At 39.0% G+C, this 17731-nt stretch overlaps 1 protein-coding gene across 1 annotated transcript; it reads right to left on the bottom strand.

Moving 5' to 3' along the window:
* Positions 1-1899: 1899 nt before the first annotated feature.
* Positions 1900-5319, bottom strand: SMIM36 (small integral membrane protein 36). Its single transcript, XM_087923086.1, has 2 exons — positions 4822-5319; positions 1900-1985 (listed from the first exon to the last, which is right to left on the bottom strand). Exon 1 carries the CDS (start codon positions 5178-5180, stop codon positions 4896-4898), a length of 285 nt encoding a protein of 94 aa, XP_087779212.1. The 5' UTR covers positions 5181-5319; the 3' UTR covers positions 1900-1985; positions 4822-4895.
* Positions 5320-17731: the final 12412 nt, after the last annotated feature.

The following is a 17731-nucleotide window of genomic DNA, read 5'->3' as shown; positions in this document are numbered from 1 at the left end:
CAAACACCTATAGGAAGGCACCACATAAATACGACACATAGAATAACCCAAAGCACACACTCTGCTAGAGAGAAGTTCCCCGAAGGTGGGCTCCTGCACGAGTCCAAAAGCTCTGAAGAGAAAACCTCTGGTCCCCGTGACCGACCCAGATTGGGTCTTGCAACACTTGTTACTCATCTATATGCTGGTCTGTGACTGAACAGAGAGTTAATGGTGACATTTGTTAGTCTTTATTATTTCTGCAGTCAATCATAAGATGGAAACATAATTTTTTTTCACTGATTTGAAAAGATCAGGTTTGGCAAGAGAAGCTTGTACGGTGTTGGGACTTCAAAGTCAACCTCAAAGAAACAGTTAATTCCTCCCACTTCCTTCACTATCTAACAAATTAGGTTCAGCTTATCAGTCCAAGCTCAATGTGTAGATCGCTCCCTGAATTTTCAGACAAAGAAAATTAAGATTTGTAGTACATTGCAGATTAGAGTCAGGCGGCGTAATACAAGTATCAGGAGGAGGACTGATAGCACCTTTTCAGATTAGCACATTTTATTAAAAGGCAGAAGCTTTTGTGAAGTGCAGCTTACTTCATTAGACATAGGAAGTGACATCTGACTTGTGGTTAAGATTCTGGACTAGGACAAGGGAGAGACAGGTTCTAGTCTCCCCTTAGGCATAGAAACTGGCTAGGTGACTTTGGGCCAGTGACTATAGTCTTTGCAAACCTTGGACAGGAGAGTAAAAAAGAATCTACCTGCTAAACTACATTGGACCAGCAGAGCATATTGTGGTCCACAACCTTCAATGAAGAGGCCTTATCCTTCAATGGATGGATTTTGGATGATGATAGTGATGACAATTATTCCTGTTGCTTATAAATTTAAGGTCCATTTGGGGGCCTGAAACCTCACTCACTAAAAGACACAAGGAGGTTAGTTTAGTCGTTACTACTGTCCAGTGTCTCATTCTCACACATTTATTTGTTCTCTGTATAGAAATTATATATTTGTAGAAGTTATTTTCATGTAAGATCTATGCAAGCATCTTAAATCCTTCCCCCTCCCAATCCCCCCCGCAATCCCACTAAAATGTTTTTCTAAATCATTTTGTAAAATGTTGGGGACTCAATCATAAAAAAGACAGTCTGAATGTGCATAACTTGTGTCTTTGCAGATTCTATGTTTATTGAGCAAAGGTCATCTGTGGAAGGAACACTACTGATAATCCTGCTTTATTCCTGTGCATCTAGTACTATACAGTATTTAATTTCAGACTCTGCAGAAAAAGTTCTGATGGAACATTTTGCCAAAGAATGTTGGAAAGACATCGAAACGTGCAGAAAGTACGTTTCATAAATATTCACTTCCAAAAGATTAAACATTTGGAATTTCAGTATTCAGTCCTAATTCAGACCTATGAATTCATATATTTAAATTTGGACAGAGAGACCACAGTCCTGATATCTGCAAAAGATAGATTGGGAAATTGTGTCCTTGTGCAAGCACATATTGTGAAATACAGTAGACATCATTCTCAAATGTTGTCTTTGTGACCCAGCATTATTTAGAAAAAAAAGCTCCAGTCCAATGTCACTATAAGAATCTGTTGTATGACAGCTTCAAATTCTAGTTAAGGAGGCTTGGGGGAAAAATAGAGTTCTTTTTTAGGCTGGGGGTGTTGGAGTTTATAGTCCAAAGATCTAGAAGGTTGCCAGCTGTATATGTTGAAATAAATATCAAATAGGTATGGACAAATTCTGTGGAAAAAAGAAATATTTAAACGGGAACAGCAATTTCTATATACGTGAAAACAGTTCGATACTCCTTTTTGCAATATTCATAACTCAGCACAGACAAATGCTGTAAACATATGTTGAAAAGAGAGGCATTAATCCAGAAACACTCAATAAGAAAAAAATGGAGCCAAGTTTATTAAACAGGTAAAATTCCTCCTCTCTTGTTTGGAAAGAAGAAAACTGGCTGATGTACCTAAGGAGAAATACATACATGCATTATAATAATTTGCAGAATATGTTACAGCATGCTTCAATTTGCATCTATGCTTAACAAAGTTGGAAAAAAAAATCTGTCTCCGGGCCTTGGAAATTTAAATCTGACTTTAAAGCAGGCACCTCAGAGTTCATAGAACTTTTGCCACCTAAAGCGCTATGTGTCAGGGCAAAGTCTAATGAATTGCATCTCCAAAGAAATGCTCCGATTGATTAGGTCCACTCTGACTGCTCTTCTGCTATCATTAACTGATACAGCAGAGATAAGCACAGCCTTATGGACTCCTGCAAAGTCCATCTAGGAATGTGATGCAGACGCAGCTTTTTCTAATGAAGGCCAACAGGTGCTTCAGAGCAGGGGCTGGTGCTCATGGAAGTCCAGCTTGCAGAACCTCCTGAAACTCAAAGCATCGACTGCAAAAGTTAGAACGGGCTAAGAAAAGATGCAGCTGCCTCATGGCCCGGACAACAGCTGCCCTGCAAATTCTCCCATGGGCTCCAAAACATTTTTAGTCATTGAATCAGAGGCACTGCACAATCCTAAAGGTTACAAAGTTGGACATCTGTCCTAGCCAGGAGAGGCGGCTGGAGAGGGGGGAGGAACCAGTGGCTTTGCAAATGTTGATACACCGAAATTCCCAGTATGCCCAGTTAACTATGTTGAGAGGTGCTGAGAATTTTGCTCAGTTGTCATCAGAAAAGCTACAAATATTGATCAAAAATGTGCGTGGTTCTTACTGAAATTCTGTACAACTCAGCATTATTTAATACATTCTGCATCCTGTTCCCCCAACCCTTGGACATTCCTTCAGCAGCCTCAAGCAATCCAATCACTCCATTTTTAATACATTCTCCAAAATTGTTTATTTCTCCTTCTTAACAGAATTCCTGATCTGCCTCACTTCCAATTCATTTTAGACACTCTGTTTCCCAAATGAGAACATTTCAGGAACGCTAAAGTTTGGAAAAAGGACTTTCAAAATGAATTGAATATGATTAGCAGGATTTTGAAGTGTTTTCTCTAGTAACTCAGCCTAATCATTGGACTGCAAACTCTCCCCTTCAGATCAGAAAAGGCATCCAATCTCCCCAACCATGCACAAGTATTTTTCCTTGTTTTAAGATCATGTCCATCTTCCCTCCAGCTACAAATCTTCAAGGAAACTAATTTTCCAGTTCCAGAGTAAGTGATATATTTCACACAAATTTGATTGCTCTTCCTCATTTAAAAAAAAAATGCATTGGCGATCTGTGCATCTAAACTTTTCTTTTCAAATCTAGTGTTATTGATCCATATCGGAATAATGGCTACATGACGCACCCAAAAAACATTTTATCTTATGTGTACAATATTTTAATCAATCTTTGAAAAAGCAAGTTGGCAGAAATAGCTGTGATTAACGTTTGCTGTGGGCAGGGGGGAACAGCACGGATTTGCTGGAAGCTGCTCTCCCATTATATGAGGCACTTACTGGACTTGGCAATTAATTTATTCCTAAGAATTTAGCAAAAACAGGATAGGGTACATTCTTGTAAACACAGAGATGGTGCCTTCAGATCAAGCTCCAAAGCAGCTTGAATCTCTAAGTCACCAAAGGGAGCTTCATGAGTTGAGAAAGATAAGAATTTGGATTTCTCTGGTCCTACTCTGCTATACTGACTGGATCACAAATGCTCTTCAACCATAATATAGATTGTTCCATTCCAGCTTAGTGTGAAGCCAGCTTCTCTGGTTTGTAAACCAAGAATTATAGTTTAGGGTGAATTGGGCCCAGCAGTTTCTTCAACAATCCCATAGTTCAAATGAAACTGATATTCCATTGTCTGGGATGTTCTAAAAGTATAGGACTAAAGTCCCCAATTATTTGGCCAATACAGGACATCTGCACAAGAGAGTTGTTCACACAGAAGATGAATTGAAGGACGTGCTAATGCAGTGTGGGGAAAATATACCACAATGTTACCCTTCAGAGATTGGGTCCCATGCATTACATATTATGCTAAGGTGTCAAATGAGGAATGTAACATTTATTCACCCATACTTTATAGCAACCCCTATTATGTTCCATTTGTTTAAGAATGTACTTCACTGTAAGCATATAACACTACATAACCTGTGGATTATTAGACCTCTTATAATATTCCCAAGCTATCCTTCCTTGCTTTGGTGGAGGAAAAGTAGCTTCTGTAGCAAATATTTATCTTAACTTCATATAAAATATGTTAAGTCATAAACCATATAAACCATAAGTCATATAAACCATAAGTCATAGACCAGTTTTGTTTAGTGGTTAAGACACCAGGCTAGAAAGCAGGAGACCATGAGTTCATGTCCCGCCTTAGCCATGAAAGTCGGCTAGGTGATTTTAGGCCAGTCCCTCTCTCTAAGCCCACCCCATCTCAAATAGTTGCTGTTGTGGGGAAAATAGGACTAGGATGGTAAGGTGTGTTGAATATGTTCTCTGCCTTAGGTTGTTTGTAAAATATATAAAGCTGGAGTACAAATAAAATAAAATATGCCTATTTCTCTGGCAAATCATTGATTTATTCTGGAAAAAGACAAACCCTTCAGCTACCCACCTCAACTCAATTCAGATTTCAGAGTATTCTGTTGTCATGACACCCTTAACATCTGCCAAAGGCAGACGTCATATGTGAAAATGACAAATAAAAAGAAGTTGAATTTGTTAAGAGCTAAGCCAATGTCACCCATTGAATTTATTAAGAGTTAAGCCAATGTCATCCTAGCGATACTATACTGTCCTGTACAATACTATTCAGTATACTGTACTGAATCACCCTCAGTTTTGGCTTACCTGACTCACGTATCCTTGTGCAAACAGGAGAGAATCGTGCAAAGTTAGGATTCTGGAGAAAGGAAAGGTCTTTTTTATACTGATGTTGTCTTTTTCATGGCTGCACCAGACACACTTTCGTAAGCAGGGACGAGTCCTCTTGCCCAGTGGATACTAGGGCATTTGTGCTGCACCACCATCAACTGGATTGGCTCCTGGGTTTCCATGGGAATCTCCAAAATACACTCCTTACTGGGATCTTTCCCTCGACAGTCATAGAGCACACAAGAGATCAGGAAAACCAAAAGCAAGATCACATAGCTAGCAACCAGAATGACCAGGTTCAAGGTCACGGGGTCAAGCTCTAGATAAAATTCCATTGGAGCCCAGGATTTATTTAGCAGGACCTCTGTCACTGAAATCAGAGGTACACGCACAAGCAGAGCAGCGGCAAATCTTGACAGATGCAGTGTACAGTGTACTTTTCATCTTGCATGTTCTGGTAGGAGTGGGTTCTTCCACCCTATAGCCCAGCCTAATGGCATGATTAAAGCCTCTCACTTTAATAACTTAAGCTCCTTTTAAATTCATTGTTGACAACATTGACAGAACCTACATTTGGATGCTTTTCAGCAATGCACAAATCAGTGGTTGATTTTTTTTTTGGTGTGAGAATAATATGTATCATCCCTCCTATGCCTCACCAGTGAGGCTCTCATCTTCTCCTTTTGTCTTTTAGAAAATGCAAGAAGGAAGCAGGCCCTGAGGCATGCTGTTTTGGGATACAGGCAAAGGGCAACTTTAATTCTGAAGAGGATTTTTTATGAGGTAAATTGCAGCCATTATAACGATATACTGTATTTCAATCCTGATTATCTGTTGCGGTTTCTCTCACAGGGCATGAGGCATTTGCAGATTCAGCAAGGGAACAAGAGCCCAAGTGATTTTCAGAAAGTCAGAGAATTTGGCTTTCCAGCCTATGCAAGATTGCAACGTTGGAAACCAAATTATAATTCTAGAGAAAATAATTTAAAAGCACTCTTTTCATACATAAACGAACGCATGCCACTCTCCCCAATGATTCCAGAAAAAGGCTGAAAAATTCAAACTTAATGTTTCAAGTTGTGTTTCACCTCTGCAGTGAGGTCATATCTTGGTCTTATTATACAAAAGTCCTTTTTTTTTTCATAGACTCTTGGTCCCTCTTCCTGTTTGCAAAACTGGGGATGATAATAATGCTGCTTATCTTCAAGATTTTTCTTTTTTTCTGAAAGATCACATCTCTACATAAGGTAATGGGCAACTTTAAGACTGGGGACTACCCTTTTCAAATGATTTTTCTCTTAATATAACAATTCAGAAAACCTGTTGCCACTGTGTTTTCACAGCTTGTTGGTGGGAGCTTCAGTATCAGTGACCTGCATCTCATCACAGAAGTCATGAAAGCATTCTAACCAAGGCTTCCTGAGACAATAATTAAGCACACGCTTAGTCCAAGCAACTCTTGTTTTTTTTCAACGCTGGAAATTATGTTCATTCCCAGCCCTTAATGAGTCCCAAACAGTCCCTCGAGATAAGCACCGACCTTTATCTCCTTTGAATTGCTGCCAATAACTAAAGTGGAAGGAGGGATGGAGGGGGGAGGGGGGCAGAGGGAGAGGGAGAGACCTGATGCATCAGATTGAAATGAGGTCTAGTTTAGCGGCCCTTTTCCACATTGAAACATCTTTGCCAGCATCTTTGCCAGCACATTGAAACATCTTTGTCTTCTATTAATTAAAGGTTTTGTGGATGAAACATGGCCAAGACTATCAGGAAGCTCTCACATTTTGTTGAGGCTTTAAACAGGATCCACTGGACCAGATCTCCACCCTAAAATATTACTTTTCCCCAATGTATTACAATGCCAATTCTGAAGAAGGCAAAACCAAAATGTATTGGTAAATTACAAGAACACACACACACACACACACACACACACACACACACACACACACACCCTTCTAACCCTGCTGGAGCAGGTGATTGGACTAGAATAGATATCTCATTATCTTTCTCCTCCCTCCCTCCCTCATTTCTTTTTCTTTCTGTCCTTTCCTTCCATCCCTCTCTTTCTTTGTCCCTTTTTCTTTATTTCTTTTTCTTTCTGTCTCTTCCTTCCATCCCCCCTCTTTCTTTGTCCCTTTTTCTTTTTCTTTTTGTCCCTTCCTTCCATCCCCCCTCTTTCTTTGTCCCTTTTTCTTTCTTTCCCTTTTCTCTTTCTCTTCTTTCTTCTCTCTCTCTCTCTCTCTCTTTCCTCTCTCTTTCCCTCCCTCAGGCTCACCCCATTGACTTTGTGCACTGCTCCATTCAGTCTTGCTTGGGCATGTGCCTCTGGTGCAAGGGGCTCAATGGGGTGGACCTGCAGGGCCTTGTCCTGAATGTGGTGGCAGCGGGATGTTTGAAAAGGAGAGCAAAGCCACTCTGGCTTTGCTCTCCTTTCCCAATGCTGCGTTCGGGGTGAGGCCCTGCAGGATCACCCCATTGAGCTCCTTGCACATGCCCCCCCATGGGGCGGTACTGCCTACTTTGGGAACCACTGATCTAGACTAATTGAAGCTCTGCTGGGAATTTATTTTGCATCAAAGTTTTATTTCTTTTCATTTGTGGGAAAATAATGCTTTCAGAGTTCTGTTTGATTCACACAAGGAAAACTGCAAGGAAGTTAGTTTTACTTAATTAAAAATGGTACATTTTATCTAAATGTACAATTTTGGAGATAAAACACATTTGGGGGTAAAATCTCACTGCCACAACTCCTGTGTGGAGATCAGTGGTGCGTTTCAAACATTTTTACTACAGGTTCGGTGGGTGTGGTTTGGGCACTCTTTGTGCACAAACATGCACTTAGCACAGGCGCAGAGGCTTTCCGACTCACCTCCTGCAATCCTGCAATCTCTCTGCAGCTTCAGCAGCTGCCGCGTGGCAATCTGCTTGCCACGCAAAGCAACTGCACTTCAAAAGCAGAACATAAAGTTCAGTATGGGAGCCCAGGTGGGCCCAACAGCAGAGCGTTGGAGAGAACCGGTTCAGTCTCCGCTGCTCATCAGGGCTACCAGCTCAGCAGAACCGGGCCGAACTAGTAGAAAACCACCACTGGTGGAGATTATCTTCTCCTTTATCAGCTTTTTTTCCTGGGAGTGTTGCACAGTAGGTACTGTGTATAGACCAAGCGGTAGTGTCGACCATTTATTATCTTTGTCTTTCATTTACTTTTGCCTTCCATTTACTCAACACTGTGATGCAAACTCTGCTGTTATGTTTTTCTGTGTGCTGTTACAGCACAAGTACACATGGACCGAGCTGATACTTATGATACCATAATGCTTTTAAAAAATTTATTTTAGTATCAGGGTGATCTGTTGTGAAGTCACTGATAACTGTGACCCAAGAGAAATGTCAAAATAGCATCAAAAAGTAGGTGAACACAATCGGGAAGGATCTTGGGAATGAAGCAGAAATGCAGAAGTCTCTTTCACAATGGGAGGACTGAAGCGACCAAGGCAGAAAATCAAGAGTTGGACACTAGGCAGGACCATTATCAGACAAGGGAAATCAGGAGATTCAGGCAGTTCAAATGAGTATAAAGATTTATGGCAAGTTTAAGCTCTCTACAAGAATCTGACCAACTAGCCGTTAAGGAAAATATGCAGGAGATAAGACAGGAATTCCAGGTGGGCTGGACTTACATTTCTTGCAAGCAAGCGCACAGGGTCTCATGACTTATGACACTTTTGACTCCTCCCTCATGTTCAGCCTGATCATCTCCTAGAGAAAACTCTGTAGTTTTTTTTAAAAAAAAATTTATTCAGTTTTTCACATTAAAAACAAAAATCTCTTTTTAGTGGACAACATATTTCCTGGTCATCACCTTTACATACAAATATGACAGCAATTATACATTCATATATGCCTACTTAATTCTATTATTACCTTTTCCATTCCAAATTTTCAGTAAGGAGAGAAACAAACACATTAATTCTAGCCTCTTTCATTAATCTCAATCGAAACATCTTTTTGTTTCATTTCAATTATTTCAAATATAATCCTTTAATATTTATTTTAAAAATAAAGATAAACAATATGTGTTTGCCTTATAATAATAATAATAATAATAATAATGATAATTTAAAAAGTTACCAATGTCTCTCCCTCCTTTTAATAGTCTATATTAACTTATTAATTTCGTTGGTTCTTTAGTCTGTCATATTCCCTTTCCATTACACATTCTTTTTATAAATTCTAGATTAATTCAAATTTTAACACTAAAGGAAAAAAAAACAAGTATAGGTTTCCCCCCTTTTACTGTTTTGAGTGTGACACCTCAATGATTAAAATATACTTTTATTCCCTCATCTTGATTCCCAATAAACCATTATTTTTAAGAAGTTACAATAATAATCATTACATCTTTTCATTTGGATTCCGCAGCGTATTTCACCCCCTTGATTTTTAATAAGAGTTATCAGTATCTATATTACCCTATTTTCTAAATATTTTTAGTTGCAGAAATATTCTTATTACCCCTTGTCACCCTGCAGAATCCCCTTTTTAATTCATCAACCATTATCTCTGAAAAAACAATTTCTTTTCAACATTTTACTATTTCCGTATTTCTTTATTTCATGCACCTGTTTCTTACTGCTTCTCCTCCCTCTCTTTTCCCCATATCTTTTCTCATTCCAGTTTATATCCCTCTCTTTCTTAATATCTTCCTTTTCCCTTTTCTGCTGGGTCTTTCTGCCTTTCCTGACTTCACAGGTATTCCCCATTTTGATTGCCTTCTTAAATTTCAACTTTTTAACCTTCCTTCTTTCCCCACTTCTTTGTAGTGTTCTTTGTGTTAATTGTCTATTTAAAATGTCTTCTCCTTGAATCGATTCCTCCTCTTCTGAAGCTCTTTCTTCTTGTTCTTCAATTGCCATTTCCATTTTTTCTAACACAGAGCAAAGTGATTCGCCTCTTTCCTGTAGTAATTCTCTCATATTTTTAAGTTCCATTTTTAATTCCTGAAGAGATACCATCATTACACACTCTTATATTTTATGATCGTTAAAATCCACACAAAAAACCACTTTTACTTTCCTTCTTTCTTCTTTCAATTTTCTAAAGTTCTCAGTTATTCCAGCCGAGGGTCTATACCAAAAACATCAATCAATCCCACAGTCAGTCTTTCCTTGCTTTTTTCTTTATTCTCGTTCTGCTTTCACTTTCTAAGATTCTTACTTTGTTTCAATATTTCTTTAATGTTATATCCACACAAGTTCATTCAGAAACAGGATGCTTTCCCTTTTGTTTGAGTTCAAGTTTTTGTCAAAAGGCGGCACTCTCCATTATACAAAGTCTTCACTTTTTTCCCCTGTTTTTTTTATTTAGGGTTTTTCGAACCTCAATATTCCAGCACAGTCCAGTCTCCAATTTGTAAACTTTATTATTATTATTATTTGACAATCTTAAGTCCAGCTTTATTTTATGCCTGTTTATTCCCAAAATATTTTAGTCCAATTTAGTTAAATCTTTAGTTCCAGCTTCTTCCTTTCCAGGTTCGAAGCCCTGCTTAGCTGTCAAAAATATTTTCTTTTTTTCCCCCTGTCCCTTTGTAATTTCGCCACTCACTTTTCTTTTCTTAAAAATTCCAGGGTACTTTTGTTTAGTTGTATTGCCCAGTTGTCCCAGTTCAGATGTTATCCAGCTCTTTCTTCCCTCCTGCACAAATCTTAATCCAGCTGAGTCCTCCTCTTCGGGGTGGCCATTTTAAACCACCGCTGCAGTCATCTTCAGGGGAAAAAAGACCAAGCCCAGGGGGGGAGATGCGGCCCCACTCAACCTGGCTCCCCTCAACCCTTACTCTGCTGCCCCTCCAAGGCAGCTTCAGCCCCTAATCACTCTCTAACGAAAGAGCAGAGACCAGAGCCGCAGAGAGTCACGATCTACGGTCCATTAGCGAGGAGGCTCCGCCTTCTTCCCCAGAAAACTCTGTAGTTTGACAGCTACTTCCAGAGTGATAGTTGAGGGTCTTGAGACAGAGGTTTGTCAGCCCTACAAGGAAGACCAGGCTAAGAAACCAATGCCATGCAGGCCAGGACTACTTTGATTGTAATAGAATTGCAAGTCTGAATGTGGCTTCCTCCTTCATCACTTTATCTTTGATTGAACTAGGAAGGAGTTTGTCTGAGACATTTTCTCAAGTTATTTTCTTGGCCCAGACTCAAGTGTGTCTTACCTACCTTAGTAATGATACTTCCCGCTGTCCTTCAAGGCCATTCCCTCTTCCCTCTACAGGTGCATTGGTGTGCAGAGAACAAAGTAGTAACCAAATTTGCATATAGTTATGAAAATGGATATTTATAGGCTTGGGACCACCTTTATGATGAATATGGATGCAGGTTTAAGTATCGATTTGAAAAGTAAAGCTAAGCTGGTCTATCTGCATGAGGCTGAGGAGGCTGTTTTAGTTCCCCATAATTCCTGGCTCTGACTGAGGAATGAGTTCAGTCTCCTGAGTGAAAAATAGCACTCCAAATGCTATTTCATATCCATTATAGGGGGCGAGTCAGGTTAGTCTCTGCGAGCAAAAAAAATCAGAAGGAATCTGGTAACACCTTTTTCTGATGAATACATATGTTTTTATTAATGGAGGCAAACTTTTGGCAGCTGCAGCTCATCTCATCTGATGTGCAGAGTAGCCAGGTAGTCGTAGTTTAACTACTCTGCACATCTGATGAGGTGAACTACAGTTCACAAAAATGTATGGCAGGGGTCTTCAAACTTGACAGCGTTAAGACTTGTGGACTTCAGTCATGTTAGCTCAGGAATTCTGGGAGCCGAAATCCACAAATCTTGAAGTTGCCAAGTTTGAAGACCCTTGATGTATGCATTTGAACAAAATGTGTTAGTGAGAAACATCTTTACCAAACTGTTGGTTTATTTCAAACCCCATTACTTTCACAGCAGGCTATAGACTTCAGGAAATAAACTGTTAATCTTTTGCCCTCTGGTGGTAATAAAGGGAAAAGAAGCTTTTCTTTCAGAATATTTAGTCAGTGGCAAGGATCTTTTAGGCTTTCCTTAAACGAAACTCCTTATTTTTCAGTATCAATTAGTTTTGATGTACACACTCTCTAAATCTATTTAGGGATTGGGGCCATTATATCTGACAGACTGTCACTTCTTTTATATCCTACCTATATCCCAAAATCATTCTCGGACCTTGTTCCAAATGCAAACCTGTAAGCAGACAAGAAAAAAGCTTTTGTTCTCCCAGTGTTTTTAATCTAAGAATATGCTAATATTTTAATTCAGATTATGTTCCATTCACTTTAACTGAGTTTTTAACCTATCCATAACTGCCATGTTTGCATTTTGTTTAGAGGTTTAGAGTGTATTTTAATTACAGATGTAGGATGTTGTATTCAGTACAGGTAGTCCTCGACTTACAACCACAATTGAACCCCACATTTCTGTTGCTAAGCAAGGCAGTTGTTAAGTGAGTTTTGCCCAATTTTACAGCCCTTTTTGCCACAGCTGTTAAGTGAATCACTGCAGCTGTTAAGTTAGTATCACAGTTATTAAGTGAATCTGGCTTCCCCCATTGACTTTGCTTGTCAGAAGATCACAAAAGATGATCATATGACCCTGAGGACTCTGCCACCATCATAAAAATGAGTCAGTTGCAAGCATCCAAATTTTGATCACGTGCAGTGGTGGGATTCAAAAAATTTGACAACTGATTTGCTGCCCTAATGACTGAGTAGTCATGGCTGGGTGGTCATGTGACTGGGTGGGTGTGGCCAACTTGATTGGTTTCACCCTTAGGAAATTTCTCCTTTGTCTAACTCACAATAAAAAAACACAATAAAATAGCACTGTTCCAATATTTAGAATAGAATAACAGAGTTGGAAGGGACCTTAGGGGTACCTTCTAGTCCAACCCCCTGCTTAGGCAGGAAATCCTATACCACTTCAGACAAATGATTATTCAATCTCTTTTTAAAAACTTCCAGTGTTAGAGCATTTACAACTTCTGGAGTCAAGTTGTTCCACTGATTAATTCTTCTGTCAGGAAATTTGAGGGGCTCCTACAGAAATGAGGGAGTCAATCTATTTTCCAAAGCACCGAAAGGCATAACAAGAAACAATGGATGGAAACTAACCAAAGAGAGAAGCAACCCAGGACCAAGGAGAAATTTCTTAAGGGTGAGACTAATCAACCAATGGAATAGCTTGCTTTCAGAAGTTGTGGGTGCTCCATCACTAGAGACTTTCAAAAACAGTGAAGGAAGTACACCCCAAAAGGACTGTGCCAGGAACCACTAAAACAGTGCAGAAAACGTTAAACAGCCATTCCCATTTTTTTTAAAAAAGTCGACCCCAAAGCAAATGCAGCAGCTGAGAGGGAAACTAACATTCTCATTGAAAGTCTGGGCTTGCTGCCAAAAGCCATTAATCCTTCCAACTCTATTATTCTATGTTCTTGATGTTCTAAATTGGGTGCTTCACAGCAGAAGCAATACAGCTGGCTGGACCACACAGGCATTACATTCACAGCTTGTATGATCTAGTTGCATCATTGTCCTCTCCTGTGTCTTTTCCCCCCAGGAAGAAACAAGTAGTAGCCAACACTGCAGCAACTATAAAAGGTCTTGGGGAACTCCAGGAAGTATCAGCAGATCACAGAAGTGTTACTTAATACTCTTTATAGTGAAAATGTTTGTAATCTGGTCCTTCTTCCTGAAGGGAAGAGGTTTATTCCATTGCTAGATGGGTGATTGATGGGTTTCCTTGCCCTAATCCTGTCAGTTTCTGTTGTTTATTGACCTGATTCAGCATGTAATGGTTACATTCCAGCTGCAACTGTTAAGTGGTTCTTGACTGTCTGCCCAGAGCTATTAACTGAAGGGAGAGAGAGGGAAAAAATACCCCTCTCTTGCACTTTATTTTTAGCCGGCTCTTCAAACTGCATAAGCAATTAACTAACAGTTCGGGCAAACCGGTGACAACCGGCTGAATCCCACCTGTGACCACAGGGATGCTGCAATGGTTGTAAGGGTGAAAAATGGTCATAAGTCACTTTTTTCAGTGCCATTTCAACCTTGAATGGTCATTAAAGAATGTTGTAAGTCAAGGACTACCTGTAATAAGATCAGCTTCATCTAGCCCAGCCTACTGCAATGTAGAAGAGGCAGAACCTGGGGGCTGAGTCAAGAAAGGAATAAGTCTGGAGTTTTTTAGTTCTCACAAATGTTCCAAGTCCAGGCCCCCTTGAATTCCTTTGACTCTTATCCCAAAGGTGCTTTTTCAGGAGGCAATGTAGTTTCTTGTTTTTTCTTTTGAAGACATTTCACTTCTCATCCTAGATGCTTCTTCAGCTCTGACAGGATAGTGGAGAATGGAAGGATTTATATTCCTTGCAGACAGCATCCACCTAGCATGATAGTGACTGCCAAGAATAATTAGAGAAGCTAGAAAGAGAAATTTACCAAGGTGTGGCTAGAAGGAGAACAGAGAAGCAAAAGTTGCTTCATTACAAGAATGTGCTCAATTATAGGAAGGTTATATTAAATGTCTGCAATAAGAATAATACAAACCTGCGTGGCCTATTTATTTAAATGTATTCCTTGATGAACCACTTCAAGGCACCAAGGAGAACTTCCCATAATAAATTTGTAATGAAGATGGCATGAATATTTTAATATGTTAAGGTAACTTTAAATCTGTAGGAACTAAATATTGGAAAGATTAAAAAGCAGAGTAAGGTTTTGGCAGGGCCACTTAAGTTCCAGGCATGTCAGGGCAAGAAGTATGTTTTCTAAAAATTCAAAGTTAGGGTTTGATCTCTCGCTCAAAGACGTAACCAACAGCCTCTATTCAGCAAACTCAGACTGGCAAAACTGCACAGACTGTGGACTAGCACTAGCTCCATCAGACGCACCAAATGGTTTCCAAGCTCAAGATTAGAAATAGCTATGACGTGTATTCGGGCATTTACTTTGCTTTTTCACAAAAAGTTACTTGATTTCAATGCAGATTCAATTATTTGCAATTTCAGATCTTAAAAGGGTTGGAAGACTAAGGAATATGCTGAGATGTATATTTCTCCCAAAATTATAATGCAAGTACGCAATAAAACTGCCTACAGAATGCATCTACTTGGGAAATAACCTCCCAAGTCCCTTATATTTGGCACATCTTTAATTAGCAATAGGCAAGGAAGCATATCAGATAGATGGATTCCACATGGAATATATGTAGAAATAGCATGAGTCAAATCTCAATGGAACAATGAAAATCTGAGAGACTCCAAAACTCTAGAATGGACAGTTTTCTTTTTGTGAATATTAAGGCTCATCTTATCTGCTCATACATTGTTATTGTCAAAAGAGTTGAGTGTTTCAAGATCAATTTGTCCTTTGAAGAAACAGAGACAGATTATAAATATAAATACATTCATAAATTAAAAGTACAATCTATCCGGGGGATGGGGACTGATAAGTTAGGTGACAATGTCAATGTAAGTTCAAACTTTAATGTAAGAAAATTAATCTTAATTCATTAAGATTAATTAAAAAATCTTAAAGGCTAGTTATCTTTCCCTTACATACATTTAGAACAAATTGTGCCACTTCCCTACAAATAAATCATGATTTTGCAACAAGACCAGCTAGATTTTTTAGTTACTTTTTAAAAAGAGTGATACAAAATTAACATTCTCCTTGCATGAGAAGGAGCTCTGGTGCAGAGGTGGTATTCAGCAGGTTGTGACCAGTTCTGGAGAACCAGTAGCGGAAATTTTGAGTAGTTTGGAGAACCGGCAAATACCATCTCTGACTGGCCCTGCCCCCATCTATTCTCTGCCTCCTGAGTCTGAAGTATTCATTTGCAAGTAGGACATTGGAATGTATGATTTTATATACTATATTTAGATCAGACTGGAGGTGGCGTAGTTCTAGGTTTTCTAGGTCTAGAGTTTCAAGTCTGGTGGCATAAGGTATTCTGCAATGAGTAGAGAAGTGGAGAACTCTTCTTGTGAAATATTTCTGGACTTTTTCAATTGTGTTAATATCAGATACATGATATGGGTTCCAGACTGATGAGCTGTATTCAAATATAGGTCTAGCAAATGTTTTTTATGCTCTAGTTAGTAGTGTGATATTACCAGAGAAGAAGCTATGTAGAATTAGATCAACAACTCTTAATGCCTTTTTGGCTATGTAGTTACAGTGGGCTCTAGCACTTAGATCATTTGAGATGAGTACTCCAAGGTCCTTGACAGAGTTTGGATCATCAACAAGGTCTTGACTATTTAGCTTGTATTTTATTTTCTGATTATTTCAGCCAATATGTAAGCCAGAGCATTTATTTGTTGAGATTTGAAGTTGCCATTTGATTGACCATTTGATACATAGTCAAGGTCTTTTTGGAGGGTAGTAGTATTGTCTGTGGTGTTGAATAGCTAGCTATACATCATCAGCGAAGAGAACATAGTTGCTCTTAATATGATCACAGAGGTCATTTATGTAGAGTATGAAGAGAGTTGGTCCTAAAACACTGCCTTGCGGGACACCACTGTTGACAGGTACTGAATTTGATAGGACACTCCCAATTTTGACCATTTGTTGTCTGTTTGACAGGAATGCTTCTATCCAGTTATGTAGGTGTCCAGAGTTACCCTAAGATTTTAGTTTTAGTAGTAGTTTGTCATGTACCACTGAATCAAAGGCTTTACAGATGTAGATTGCGTCTATTGCTTTGCCCTGATCAAATTGTGTAGTCCATATGTTTTTGCAGTGTAAGAGTTGCAGATTACAGGATAGTTTTTTTCTGAAACCAAATTGTTTATTAAAGAGTAGGTTGTTTGTCTCTAAGTGGAGGATAATGGATTGGTTTATAATTGATTCCATGACTTTACAGGTGATGCAGCATAAGGAGATTGGTCGGTAATTTTAACTAGGCTGGGGTCTCCCTTTTTGAAGATGAGGATGACCATGGCATGTGACCATAGTTTTGGCAAGGAGCTGGTCCTGAAAGATTTTTCAAAGATTATGCTTAGAGGTTCGGCTTTGGCAGTGGATGGCTTTTTTTAAGAAGTAGGCACACATTCCGTCTGGTCCAATAGATAGGGATGGTTTTAGATTGCCGCAGTGCTTTTTCAACAATGTCTTCTGTAAAATCGATATGTATTAGATCATTGTAGTTGTCTGTGGTTTGACTAGGAAGTACTGGGCTTGATCCATTGCTGTTTACAAATACTGAGCCAAAGAATGTGTTAAAGAGGTTTGCTTTGATGGTGTTGTCGTTGCAGTCTTTGCCATTAGTTGTCCTCAAAGGAAACTAAGATAGGACACATTTAATGTCACAGCACACACAAACACTGTTTATCATCCCTGAGACTTTGGGATGGCTTGAAGCTACTTCTTAAACTTCCAGTGCTGCCCCTATGTTATTCCTGGGCATTGTAATTAACTTAAAAGTGGCTAATATGATTTCACCTCATGCATGCCAGAAGATATGGAGATGTGATAGGAAAATGTGAAAAACCTTCTAGGCTACAACAGGATCTTATAAACTAAACACATTATCAATGGGTTGTTGGCTGTCAAAACTCTTTTTTCTGAATCTCATCTACAGTAGATACACGTTTCTCATTAAAAGATAATTGCATATTGCTTTCTCTTGTAACTGAACTGAATTACTTAAAATGAAATTTAGGACATGGTAGCAAGAATAATAATAAAAAAGCTTTACTGAAACAAATGCAGGGGATATTGCAATATTATTTCCTGCCTCATATTAAGGATAATTTCAGATGAAATGGTTATATGATATATATGATTTATAAACATAGCAGAATAATTTAACTCAACCTCATATCACTCTCCAAAGTGTTCAAAAC

Source organism: Pseudonaja textilis, chromosome 2 (assembly GCF_049901715.1).
Source record: "Pseudonaja textilis isolate UNSWEBS1 chromosome 2, rPseTex1.2, whole genome shotgun sequence".
NCBI lineage: Eukaryota > Metazoa > Chordata > Lepidosauria > Squamata > Elapidae > Pseudonaja > Pseudonaja textilis.
Note: the sequence above shows the minus strand (reverse complement) of the source record. Positions and strands in the feature narration are given on the sequence as shown.

What these genes read in the sequence shown, in the direction of transcription:
- SMIM36 (XM_087923086.1), bottom strand. Translation starts at nt 5,180, where the DNA reads ATGGAATTTTATCTAGAGCTTGACCCCGTGACCTTGAACCTGGTCATT.